Here is a 14,143-nt window from a genome sequence, read left to right as displayed (position 1 = left end):
CCCGTTGTCACAAGCTATCTGTCCCTATCTGGAGCAAGAACAACAACAGGAAAAATAAAGGGAATAACGGACTCCATTTCCAAAACAGTTTTTATTCACCAGCAACAGAAAAGGGCAAGGAATGACCAAATGTTCAGATCAATTTCCTCTTGTGAAACCTTTGAGAAAACACACTCCAAATCATCTAAATGAGTAAATCTTTGGGCCTCTCGGCCTGCACCACCTCAGACATGGAGCCTGGTTCCAGTTTATTGCTGAACCCATTGATCTGTGTACAGTCCATTTATCATTCATGAAAAGAGCCAGTGATCTTCACAGTATATTAGAAGAAACAACTCAGATCATCTGTCAACGGCCCTCTTATTTCTGTTTCCCTCTCCACGGGGATTTCATCTCCTTCGATTCTTCTTGAATTAAAATGTTGCTAAGCAACACAGCTGGGGGCACCGATGGCAGAGCCGCGCCAGTCTATCACACTGGTTAAGCTGCTCGAGATGTTACTGGAGACTTTTTCTTTTAATGCTTCTGTGACATAATTATATAATCTGAACCGACCTTGCATCCCACTCTGGTTTTGTTCAGACTAGGTAAATAACATTTTAAAGGAAGAGGGCTGGAAATACCACCACCAGATAAACTAGTGTTGTCTTATCCTTTTGGAGAATTCCTCCTAGTGTTTGCAGAACCAGACTGTAACAGATTTAAACGTGGAAAGCAGTCAGATGGTTAGTGAGATTACAAGCATGGAGATTGGTGAAAGGCAGAATTAAGACAACTGATCCATAAACCTATTATAGGAAGGAGAGTTCTAGTTCCTAATTACCTTTAGAGATATTTTTATGCAGCTTACCAAGAATTAAAAGAAGGGTTTTGGTGAGGAACTTTAACCTCTGCTATTCTTAGGGATGGAAATAAAATGGTTTCTACACGGCAACTGCTAATATTAGTGGTTCTGAAAAATGCTTACATAAGCCTTGACAAATTAAATCCTTTTTGAAAACTTATGAACTTTTGAAACCTCTGGGACCATTTGAAACTGGGTTCCAAATTTTGCCAGAATGAGTTTTCCTTTGGGCTCTGTGATGGGGTTAGTTTTTGAAAATACCTGCTGTTTTGGCACTTTTGTCTCCAAGGACAGCAAAGGCAAAATCCATGTTTAAATCCATGGAAATCCCTGTTAATGAGCTTAGAATCTGGGAGAAAGAATGAGAGCTTATGAGAGCTTGGATGGGGCAACAGCAACCCTCCAGGCTGACTCCCAGCATGCTAAGAAAAATGTGTTTGTTTCATTTGGATTATATTTTCCATCTAAAGAATAAATCAATGAATGCCTGATAGGAATCAATTATATCAATTGTACAGTAGGGGTGCTAAATAAAACACTTCAACCTCAGGAAACGCTAAACTTCAGATTGCACAACTGCTACAGACCCAAACCTAATTATGCTGTCTCAAACAAGCCTATGATGAAATGAGGTCCCTGCCTCAATAGTGAGATATGTGAATTTTGCCTCCTTCCAATGATTCTCTCCCAAATCTCCCTTTTTCAGCGGCCAATCGCAAATGCAGAGTCAGAAGCATGCTATTAAGAAACTTTCTAAGTCATAAACTACACGTAATGACACACAAATGCTTCATTTTAAATGGATTAAAACACATCAAAAGTGGCATTTCAGTTTCCCAAGCCTCCCACTAAATGCCAAGTTGCAGTCCCATCCTGCAGGAAACTAAAATTATTTTTAAAGCTCATAAACATCCTTCCACAACGTCAGAAGTTCTTTTTGACTTTACGGTGGTATTTTGCTTGACTATATACCAAATAGCTGGACTATAACAATTCTGAGTTCAAGCATGTGAAACTTGCATCTAAATCAATTTTTTCCCCCCTGAATTATTCAAAAACCACTACATAAAACCTGGTATCAAAATAGAGCGGAAGAAGAGAAAACAGAAGAGTGGAGAGTGTCTAGGATCACAAGTAAATAATGATAATGCAGTCGGTTTAATACAAAATACAGCAGAAGATATTCTGGAGAGCATGTGCGTGATGGTGTGAACTAAACTGTTTACATGAAAGATTAAAGAAGATGAAGATATTTCAGGGAGTGGGAACTGCCAATGTCAAAGTCATAGAATATTAAAGAGCAGAGTCTAAACTGGATGTTTGATTTTTGACCACTTAGCTACATCGATGGCATCTGTTTACGCTGAAAGAAATCGAGCAGCTTTAGAAAGTAAAAAATTATGGATATATTGTATTTTCTTGGACCATGGACATTCTAGCATACATCTTTCCTTAGATTTTTAAATGGAGAATTTCCACATTTTCTTTCCTTTGTTATGAGGAAAAGACACTTTCCTAACTCTTAAGAAAAGGCACATGCTTGAGGGAGAGTGTCCTCCACACACATTGCTGCCTACACAAAAGTAAAAAAAACATTGCAAATGCTCAGGTTAATCTACATGCCAGCCTAGTTTAATGTTGGATCATTAGGCAACTGGTCATTTCCTATTACAAATGATTCACTTTGCCTCCGAGTGGGAGCACGGTGATGTTAAACACAGCACAGAACACATCAGGGATTCCATCTGAGAAAGAAATCCAGGATCTGTCCTTCTGCTTTTATTTGTCTTGTAGGTGTTGCTCATTCATTTTTCAAAGCATATTTGTTGTGATATCACGAGCATGCCCAGTGGCGGAAGATAAAGGAAGGCAAAATCAAAGTGACATTGAGCAACTCTACACATTAAGCTTTGATGCAGAAACATATTGTTTGAAAATATTTGGTGTGCAGCAGGTCTGTCAATTAGAGCTAATTATTTTTCTCTGATCAGGAAGAATGCAATCTTGTTTTAGGCAGGTTTCTTTGAAATGTACGTCTTTTATATAACTTCATTATAGGAAAATACTTCTTCCAAATTACTTCTTTTCTGGGCTGCTTAGCTATTGACTCAAATTGTCTGTGTTGAGTAGTTCTCTGTGCTTTGATAATTAACTTTTGATCATTACTGAATTTAGCAGCTCTAGTCAGATGTGTTCATAGCCATCCTCCTCAACTATTTCAGTGTTCATCGCCTTTAATCTTTGAACAAAATGATCTCATTGAGTCTCCATCATCCTCGCTACTCAGTTAATAATTCCTGTTTCTCATCTTCATGACTGAGTTTGATTTGTTTTAGACTTGATGCAAGCTTTTGATTATTAATTTAAGGTATTTCAAAGACAAACATGTTTTAAGAGTTATTTTTTTTAACCTTATATTTTTTTTATCTAGGCCTTTACAAGTAAGAAACTGGTTTTAACTTCACAATGATTCCTAAACTTCGTGTATTAAAAGCACTATCTAGAAACAGAGCAGGTAGAAGGTCCCTACACCATGATATATGTGCCCTGAGTGAGAGATGATGCTGCAAAAGACTGGAATGAATTTGGACTGGTATAATGTAATATTCAATGGGTGTTAGGAGAATTACATCATGGGACCTTTGCTAATTTTGAGCTTGAAAACATGCATTAAAATAATTTAGGATGATTAGAAAATGGAAGCCAGTGTGAACTAGACAATCATTCTACTTTAATTTGTAATTTTCTTCTGATTTTTTTTTAACAATTATGGCCTCTCCATAATTGTGCTTCTGCTCTCTGAGACCTTATTTCAACAGCTGACTCCAGTGTTGAATAAGAAGGAAGAAGATGAAAATACATGGAAAGCAGTAAGACACAGAGAATATTTGCCCAGAGATGTTTTACTGTGATTTTTGTAGCTGTGAATGACTCCTACCTCTACACCTGATTTTGGTGCTAGTTGTTTTACCATTAGTTGAGAAATCAGCTACATTGTGCTTTCCTGTGCTTTCTGCAGTGTGGATTTACCCATAAACTTATTTTGTTAGCAGGTATTTAATTACTACACAAAAGATTAAACATGGGAATAAGCAAAAACTGCTTATAGATTGTGCACAAGGACTATAAAATGGGAAAAATCATGCTTTTCCTCATTCCTATCAATTAGCAGACTGGCTTTTGGATAGAATGAACCAGAAAAAGTACTCCAGTCAGCACAACTTTCCTACATCACAAAGCTCTGATGAGAATGAACTGATAAGAGGATGGCTTAAAAATAAAAAAGCATAATAGTTGGTATCTGCAAAAGGCAAATTATATTTTTGGTGAAGTATTACAAAGGAAGTGTCTGCTATCCAAAGAAAAAAATATTTTCTGCAGCATAACTGAAAATCCAGGATTCTCATGGAAAATTGTTTGACTTCGAGAAATTGAGATAAGACAAAAAATTTTTTTAAGAATGTCTCCTCACCCTCTTAATCCAGAGGCACTGATCAGCCACCTAAGGCAATTGCTGAGCCTCAAGGTGTGTCTTAGGGCAAGACAGATGACACTTCCTGTCACTGAATGTGTTGGCAGAAGGAAGGCCTTCATGCTTCAACTTTTTCCCTTTTTCCATGCTGCAAATCTAACTCAGGTTTATCTCCCAGTTTCGAACCAGCTCTGCCTGGGTGAATAGCCAAGTGACTCTACACAAGTAAGTTTACCACCCACCATGCTGTTCTCCTGTCCTGTAGGTATAGAAGAGACTCCTCAGAGACTCAATTCAACAACACAATAAAAACAGAGATGCTTTCCACATTAGTTGAATTATATATGTAGTTATATATATCTATATATCTATAGCTCCTTGTAGAGTATTATTTGTTTTGGAAGTTATGCTCTTATTCATACACAATGCCTCATCTATGACCCTAAGTAACAAACCCAGAACCACGACTTACCAACTCCACTGCACTGTGCTCTGGTTCTGTAATGACACAGTGCTAAATATAACTTCCTGTGGAGGAGGAGAACACGGTGTGTAGCAAACAACCATCCAGGATTGTGCTGAGAACCAGAGAGCCCAAACCCAAGGGCTGACAGATCAGTATGTGTATAAATATGTGTGTTGTGTTCCTTATTTTTTTTCCTTCTTCACTTGTTTGGTTACACTCTCCTCTACCTGTCCCCTAATGTCAACAGAGGAGATTGTATTTCTTTCTTGCTAATTGCCTTTGACATGTAGTTGGCAACCTTGTATTTGAGATTCTGTGTGTGATGTTTCGATTCTGTCTCATCTCGAGGACAAAAAGCCCAACAACACTGCATCCAGGACCAAAAACAATGGAGAAGATACTCTCCTTATGTTATAATTTTAGAAAATAAGCATTTTTCCTTCAGAAGTCAAATACGTGGGATGGATCAGCTAAAATCCATTTTTTTGAAATATCAAGTCACCAAGCATGTGGTACCCACAAATCAGAACGGTTCATTGAACTCTCGCTGTGTGTGAACCACAGAGAGCTCCTCATCTTTGCTTTGAGCAATGCAGTAACCTTCATGGCTTCACAGAGAGATGCTCAGGAATACTTGAAACACTGGAAATTTCATTTCAATTGTTATAGTGGAGGTTGGGCAAAATGAAAAACAGAGTTTAAGGGGCAAAATGAAAAACAGTGTTTAAGTGACCAAATCTAAAACAGGCTGTCTGTGGTTTAGGAGTCACCTTCATCCCTGATGTAAGCAAAATGCTTTTAATTGAGCACCACAGATATATTTGGGCTTCTGTCAGCATTTTTTCCAAATCTCTGTTTTCCATCAGGCCAATGGTGGAAATCAAACTAAGGAAGTGTGCAATGAAAAATCTTAACCAATGTCTCACGAAGAAGATTTAAATGCTCCCACAATACTATTTGATTTGGTCATTGCAGAGTTCTGTGGCAGAGAACAGCACTTCTGGCTAGAGTTTGGCCTGATTTTTCATAAGAATTGTTTTATTTGGAAAACAATGATACATCCCCTCATGACAGAAGAAGCTGGGAATATAGTACTGAATGGTCCACGTTTAAGAAAAAAAAATCAAAATTGAAATTCTGGTCTGAAACATCATTTCCTAGTAAATAATTTGTTACAAATTGATTACAAATGACCAAGGCTTAGTGGATGATAATCCTATTGTGAAAATATAAAGGATCTAGCTGGGAATAAAACTCAGTATTTGTCATCATCTTATTTACTTATGATTTTTCTAAAATGTGTGTTTGGTTCAACTCTCCAGATGGCTAATAAATAATAAAAAAAATCCATTATTTGTCGGGTTTACTCCATAGCCGCATTTCAGCATGTTAATTGCATGATTAAAAAATTGAGGAGGCAAAAGAAACACAGAAAAGGTCAGGAAACATTTATAAGAGAAACAAAAAGTCTTCTCTAAACTCCTTCAAGAAATAAGCAGCAAAAGGCTTGTTTCAAAGAATATCCTGTGACCTTACTGTCCAGCTGCAGACAGTCACAACAACCTGTGTGTTCTTCACTTTCCCGGTTCTAGCAGGAGAAGAATCCTTTGTATCCCTGAAACTTAACCTGAACAGGGAAGATGTTCTGCAGTCTTATAATTACAGTGTGTAAATATAGACAGATAGATAGATAGATAGATAGACAGACAGATGCACCAGGTGTACTTTTAGAATGTAATATCCAATTGTTAATTTTGCAACGTTCATATAACTTTCTTTGCCAAAATGGAAAGCAGGACAGGCAGACACCTCAGAAACAGCTTATCTGGAGTTTATGCCCTTAGATTTTCCTTTGTGGCAAAGGCCTTTATCTCATTCCTTTGGGAGTCCAACCTATCCTTAGTCTTCTCCCCACTCTAAACAAATGAATAGTTCCCTAGACCTGAGAAGCAAAAGGGCAGAGTCACAGAGTACCAGCAGTGGCAGTGAACTGATGGTGCTACTGTTCATCCTGCCCATTTATTTCCTGCACAGTACTAAAGACTTTAAGGATTTTAATTTATACTGAACACTACATCTATACTGAATGTTAAATCTATTACAAGCAGGCAGCAGAGACAACAGAGGCAAACCCACATGAAATAACTCTTTGCTGACCTTGGTCCGGTTTAGTACATTGCTCAGATGACTTAGCCCATTACTAAATTACACAGCTCCAAAAATTATGCTTAATAGTATTGCCATGAAATTGGTAATTTTGTAAAGCAGGCACACACTCCATGAGAGCACCCTGCTCAAATCAATTGCACTGTCTCACAGTGGTCCTGACCTGTCCCTGTGCACAGGCAGATCTGTTCTGGGAAGATTCATCCTGCCAGCACAGAACGGAGCACCTCCAACCCCAGCAAACCTTGCAGTGGCAGATGAATTTATCGTAAGAAAAAATTAAGGTGTTTAGTTTCCATTACTGTTCTCCTCCTGGAATACCTCCAGGGGAGATCAACTTTCACTTCTTCTCCCCTTATTCTGGTTGACAGAAGCTAATTACTGGATTTATCATGCCCTTTTCAGCACCTACTTTACACTTGTTCTGGCCACCTATGAGTTCCTCCTTCAGCCTTCTGCAATCCTCCCTGTCTCAAACCCAGCACTAGCACTATCCTCTACTGGTGTAAAAAACTCCCAGGAATTCAGATTCTGAAGTTCACAGATGGTTGCTCTTGCTCGGGCTTTTACAGAAGAGTGACACTGCAGATGGCCAGTGTAAGAAAGCCAGACACATTCTTTACCAGAATGCTTCAAAAGACATTCAAGATAACAATCATACTCTCCTTTTGAGGAGAAAAGGGAGATAAATGTGTCCTGTGTGGTCAGATTAGTGAGTGTTGAGCACTGAGAGGGCCTGCAGGTATCACAGACTTCAGATTTTTTTTACAGGACAGTGTGGCCAATTCTGGCTTTTCTCTCAACAACAATGCTGGGGTTGATCAATTATCTCACCTGCTGCTGCCTCTGCTTTGTTGCCAAAACAATACAGGGCTTTTGCATAAGTAGCATACACAGGCAAGGGACCCTGGGGAAATGTATTTCCCTCCATCCTTATAATAAAAACTCCTTTATAAAAAATTGTGTGCACAACTGTGCATACACACACAGAGTACACGGTCCATCCTGCAGACTGAAAGCTGCACCTCCCTCCTCCCTCTCAGTCCAAAAAGGCTGGCAGATCTCCAGGATCTGGTCCTTATAGCTGTACTGAGGATCAACCTCTATTTAACTCGTGACAGAGGCATCAGGGGTGTTTAAAGCTTTCCTTGAGGAGAATGATGTCTTACAGTGTGGCTGACAGAACTTGGCAGCTTCAGGCTGGTATCATGAAAAACAAAGCCAAGAGCATCACCTGTTAGAGAGAGCACTGAGGGGCTATGGAGTGCCTGCTTGTGTGGCAGTGAGGAGAGGACTTCTGGAGAATGTATCATGTAAAACTTCTTTTCAACTAAGGCATTTAATTCCCACTTTGTTAGGGCTGCCTGCCTGCCAGTATTTCCTTTTCCTGTGTTGTTTTCTGTACTGTGTGGAGGGCTTTTGAGCCTCTGAGCTGCCAGTGTCAACCCATGGCAACCCATGGAAAAGGTGAGTTGGTGGGAGGGATGGAGCTGCTCCAGCTCCTGGTCTGGGCAGCTGCTGCCCCAGAGCCCAGACAAGAGCACGGCTGCAGCCTGCAGGGACAAACTCCTTCTTGTTGATCTGTAGTACTGTGCACTCTACAGCAACCATTTTTTCCTGAGGGCTGTATTAATCCCCTTCCTCACTGATGGATGACCTCCACAATAACAACATGTGTGGAAAAAAATCACATGTGATTCTGTGAATTTGAACAAGTTAAAAGCTTTTGATAACACCGTGTATTTTAGTGGTGTGCAGTGCTTTTTGCAGAAAGCTCAGCCCAGATCTCAGAGTGGTTACTGAAAGCTTCTGCTGATAATAAACAAATGATATGAACCTACATCATTACCATGTGAATTATAACCTTAGACATGTCAGTCATCAAATCTCTTACTTCCAAAGATTTGCCTAACAGAAACTGGAGTATTAACTTACACAGTTGACGATACATTGTTGTTTCAATTAGTGTTGTTCAACTAGTGTTCAAATCAAAAATAATTTGAATACCAATTAAAATGGACTGAGGTGGCAAGGAGGGATGTATATGCATGAAAAGATTTTTCATGGTTAAAGACTGACAAGGTTGGAGAATGACTGTATTATCCTAATAGTTTTTGTTTTCATTAATGGCTTAAAGAAAACATTTCCCTACAATTATAAAACGTGACTGCAGATCTTAAACACTGGAATGTGTGTTCTTTATCAAAACACATGCTGCTGTGGCTACAACTGATGCTGCACCTCTCTGGGATTTCAATGGAACCCAATGACAGATAAACTGTTTACATTAAAAGACTCTATCAAAGTTATTTTGCACCTAGTTTCATCCTAATCCATCTGATTTTTCTATAGCTTTGACAAGATGACCTCTCTCACTGTGTGTGCAGTATTGATGTCATTACTGAAGAGCTGTTCTTCAGCCTTTCTGCTGATAACAAAGTAAATGGAAACCTTGGGGAGGTAAACAGCTTGTTCAGGATGCAGCTAAAAAATGGGAGAAAATACAACAGGAAAGGATATCTATTGTTACAAGGAAAGTGGTCACTGTCGCACTTCAAAAAGTGTTTACGTGATATGATGAAGGCATATTATGCCTTAGAACTTCATAAACTTTTAAAAAAATTAACCTGAATAAAGGCTTTGAAAGCTCAGCAGGCACTTTAAGAATTCAAAGCTCAGCCTATGGCTGATCACCTTTTCAGACTCAGATACGAAGTCAAACATTTTGAATGGAATTACCTAATACTAACCTAGCAAAAAAGAATTATCTTTGTGTAAAATACAAATGATAGAGCAGGGCCATGAATTACATGCATGTCTTCTGTTTGTAGGGTTATTAAAGAAGTGGCAATAAAGTGGTAATTACTAAGGGAAGGAAGAAAAAAAATCAAATAGAAAAGAAAGAACATCTTATTGATTTGTTTTGCCAAAACTACTATACACATAAAATACTGAAAATGGAGCAGTTCTGTAACTAGTATCAAAGTTTTTTTGGTTCAAAAACACACAGAACGCTAGCAATGTGCTTTAAATTAAGTACACATTTAAAAGGTTAACAGGACTATTCCTTAGGCAGAAGAACAAAGAGGAGCTGGTTAAAGAAAATTGGGTACACTACAGCTACTTAAAATACTGTATCCAGGCACAACTCATTTGGATGCCTTTGAGCTCAAAGCTAATTTGAATTATACAGAGGTGCTTTAGAGAACAAAAATACTAACCTGTGTTTTATCGAAGCTCTTTTAGCTGAACTGAGCCACTAATTAAAAACCTTCACTACTCTTCCTAATTTCTGATGTATTTTTTTTAACAGAGTAATGAAGCCATCTAAAAGCTCTGTCCTTCCTCAGAGAAGAGTGTTAACATTAGCATCTCTGAAATGCCTTGTCATCTAATGGTTTTAATAATAGCATGCCTGTCATCTGCCTGGACTGCATCTTTTGTAGCCAATCTGAGCATACTCTGCAATAGGACTCCTGAATGCAACACTGATGTATGTTCCAACCTTCCTCTCAGTGACAATACCACAAGAGTTTGCAAACCAGGCAATGCTTAAATGTAACAGTATCTCTCAAATAATAAATTAAACAGATGTGTACCTGGTATAAATACGTGACATAAAAATCTATTGAGTTGGTCAGTGTGCATATTAAAAACCATTCAAGTAGGTCAAATTGTGGATAACTTAAAACTTTAAAGACAGCAATTTTAATAAAACTGTCAATACAATTTTCTTTGTAAAAACATTTGACACTGATTATGCCGCTTATATTGAAAGAGAAACACAAGGTCTGTATCTTTAGATCTTTTATTGAACTGTGAGCACAGCATCAATAACTGCTTCTCAGCTGTAAATGAAAATTGATTCCAGATCTAACCCATCGTTTTCTGTGTGTCTTTAATCTTTAATCCCAAATCATCCACAATGAGACATAACAACCAGCATTTTGTCTATGGGACAAAGCATGTGTCATATGGCCACCTCCAGAGTGTCTGCACTGAAGACATGTGTTAGATGCAGGTGGCAAATGAGTGTCTCCTTGCAAGGCCCAAAAAGTGGTAACAGGAGTTTGCAGCTGGGGTGGAGTGACTGTAACTTGCCTCACGCTCTATCTGCAACGATCGATATGGTCCAAAGCTTTACAGACCTGAAGACTGAAGGGACCTGCAATGAACATCTCACTGGACCTCCTGCATGTCACAGCATGTCACAGCCCAAAGAAATTCACTTGACAACTTCTGCATCAGGCCCACAACTGCCAGAAGGCTAACAGGAAAATAAAACCACAAGTTCCTATGCAATTTGCAGCAGTTTGGCACTAGTAGGTTGGTTTTCCAGTCAGCTCTTACTTGCTGAAGCCTCTTAAGCCCTCTGGGATGAAATGAAAGTGTACAGCCTCCTTTCAGGAATCTTTTTCTTGGTGATATGTTGCTAGGCCATCATCATGTGTGCCTCAACCAAAAGAGACCTAACACTTATACTAAGGAGGGTTCTCCAAATCATGTTTATAACTTTTAGGAGTAATTTCCAGTTATTCTAAATTAGGTTTGAAAGGTGAATGCCAAAATTCTTAGTTACATCACTGTCTGGAGCTATCATGTGTGTTGTGTCTCTCCTCAGCAGTGGGGAGAAAAGGAAGATGTTTAACACCTGAAAGAGTGTGAGGCCCACGGACCCCTAAAGAACTGCAGTACAGTTCATAAATAAGGGTGCTTGTTCAGTTCATAAATAAGGGTGCTTACGAGTGAGGGAGGAAGACAGAAGAGTTTTGTTTCTTGCAGCCAAGCTCCTAACAATCTTCCACCATGACAAATGGACTACTAGTAGTCTCAGAAGACAGGCTGATAGATCAAACTCTCTCCACATACTGTAGACCTTCACTAAAAGTTGAGATCAAAGTGCATCTATGGATCAGTGTCACTACTACCCTGCCATGTAAAATATGAAGGGTCCCTAGCAATTCTCAAAGGACAAATCCTAGAGTTCCCTAATGACCACTGCTCTCAAAGAATTTCAATTTCCTTGAAACAAGAGTAGAAATCAAGGGAACAAACTTGATTTTTACCTACTGTTCTTATTAACAAAAATGAGTAAATGCTAGCTCATGTTTCACATTGGCTGCCAGCTTATAGCAGAAAGAAATCATAAAGACTGTAAAGACAATGATTCCATTTCCTTATAGAAACGCTGCATAAACTGTTAGAATGGTTTTGAGCTGAGAGTTTTAATCTTTTCTCTCCCTGCCAGAATGGCAATGGAGCTGGGAAGGGCCTGGAGCACAAGTCTGATGAGGAGCAGCTGAGGAAAACAACAGTAACTGCTACCCGATAATATATTTCTATTTCTGTATTTTAGGTATCTCAGTATCACAATGTCATTTTGCAGGACTATTTGGGCAAATTTCCAGTAGAACAGGAAACCTGAAGGTGCCATAAGCCAGCAGGTTTGCACAACAGCACGTTGCACAAGTACAGGATTTTGACCCTTTGGTTTCAGATGAGAGTGCAAGTCTAACTCAGTGCTAAAAAATACTGACTTGTATGAATAAGGGGTCAGTTTTCACCAGAAGGTAAATCTTTCCTGGCATGACCCTAAAGGATGGATTAGGTAGGGTGAAGGAGAACATTTAGGTGGTTTAAAAATAAATAAGAAAGAAAGACTCACTTATTGTTAACATTTCCCAGACTGAACAGATGATCCTATGCTGAATTATAGCATTACTTTCCTCTCTATTGCAGAAATTTAAACATTTGAGGCTATTGCATATATAAAGTCAAATGAAGGATGAATTTAACCCAAAGTTTCATTTTTCTTCTGATAAGAATTTTGAGAATATGAATTTAAACAGCATTCTTTCCCAGTATTATCCATAAATATTTATAAAGTGGGAAGCATAGAGAATGACATGAGCCAGTTTTCTGAAAATGATTCTTCATTAACATCCCAAGTAGGTTGAAAGACTTTCAGTATTGATTTACAGCTACATGCTGAGGATTTTTTGCTCTCACAAATGGGAATCACTGGACTACTGGCTGTGGACTCCCAACCCTTTACTCACTGACTGGAACAAAAACTTATGGACCCAATCTTCTTGTGTGCAATTGTATAAACGAATTGCAAAGCACAAGCCAATTCTGTAGTTGTCTTTGTGGTCTGATGGAGTCATTTTACACCCACTTCCAGAAAGCTTGTCAATTCACAAATTGAGTGCAAAGCAAGTGGAGGCTGTTCCCTGGCTAACTTGGTACCATGGAGGACAGAAATTCAGAACACATTGGCTGACATGGGTGATGCCACATGTAGTCTCTAATTCCAAGGTTAGTAAGACATGTTTTGGTTTCATTTTCACAAACTTTACAAACAAAACTGCCCAAATGCATTCCTATTTGAGAATAAGCTTCCTCCCATGGGAAGGAAGCAAACAAGATTTTAGATAATGGATTCTGCAGCACCCCAAAATGCTTTTGATGCAAATATAGTAAACCAACACACAATCAGATCCAACCAATGAAATAACTGTCAGATTATAAGGTCTGTGCTTTTATATCAGGTGTATTTACCTGTTCACTGTCATCTTCATCACTGCTGAGTTTCAGATCATCCTCAAGCATTCTGAAAAAAAAGGAGAGACAACACAGAGTTACATTTAATGAATTAACTTGACGTACAATGGGCTAAATCTGCACCTCAGCAAAGTCAGAGGAAAAGTTCTCTTTCAATTCAACACAAGTAAAATCAGACCTGTGGTAAGTAAACTGATGAATACTCCATGTATGTATGTATTAGTCCTTATGTGTGGTGCTAGGGAAGAGCAAATGACTTTCAGACTAATCCATCATGAAGTTTGGCAGTCAGCTCCTCTTTCATGTCCTCTTCTATTTGCACATTGTCTCACGGTGATTAGTCCATATATACCTATGTGTATTTTTAAACCCAGAGGGAAAATCAGCTCTGGGGCTGCTAAAAACTGAGAAAAAGTCATCCATGTTTCATTCTTGATTAAGGGCACCACCAGTTTTCTTTGAGAGTGGTACCAATCCCCACCTTACCAAACTGGGAATGCAGAATGGAGAACAGCAGGAGGAGGAGGTGCTTGGTTGGGGTTTGATGGGACCTCACAGTTGTTAGTATCCAAAGGCAAACATTTTCTAACCCAGGAATCTGATGGTTCATATCCCCATTTTTACTTACTTA

At 38.8% G+C, this 14,143-nt stretch overlaps 1 protein-coding gene across 1 annotated transcript in view; it reads right to left on the bottom strand.

Annotated features, from left to right (window-relative positions):
* Positions 1-13,561, bottom strand: part of LOC108496919 (AF4/FMR2 family member 2-like) — a gene marked incomplete at its 5' end in the record, with an annotated part of 95,463 nt that extends 81,902 nt beyond the window's left edge. Inside the window, one exon of the mRNA XM_017814100.1 lies at positions 13,510-13,561. Within this exon, the coding sequence (XP_017669589.1) occupies positions 13,510-13,561 (52 nt within the window). The remainder of the gene's footprint in view (positions 1-13,509) is intronic.
* Between the last annotated feature and the right edge of the window lie 582 nt (positions 13,562-14,143).

This window comes from Lepidothrix coronata, unplaced genomic scaffold (assembly GCF_001604755.1).
Source record: "Lepidothrix coronata isolate B3197 unplaced genomic scaffold, Lepidothrix_coronata-1.0 Scaffold2, whole genome shotgun sequence".
NCBI lineage: Eukaryota > Metazoa > Chordata > Aves > Passeriformes > Pipridae > Lepidothrix > Lepidothrix coronata.
The sequence above is the reverse complement of the archived record's forward strand: the minus strand, read 5'-3'. Positions and strand labels throughout refer to the sequence as shown.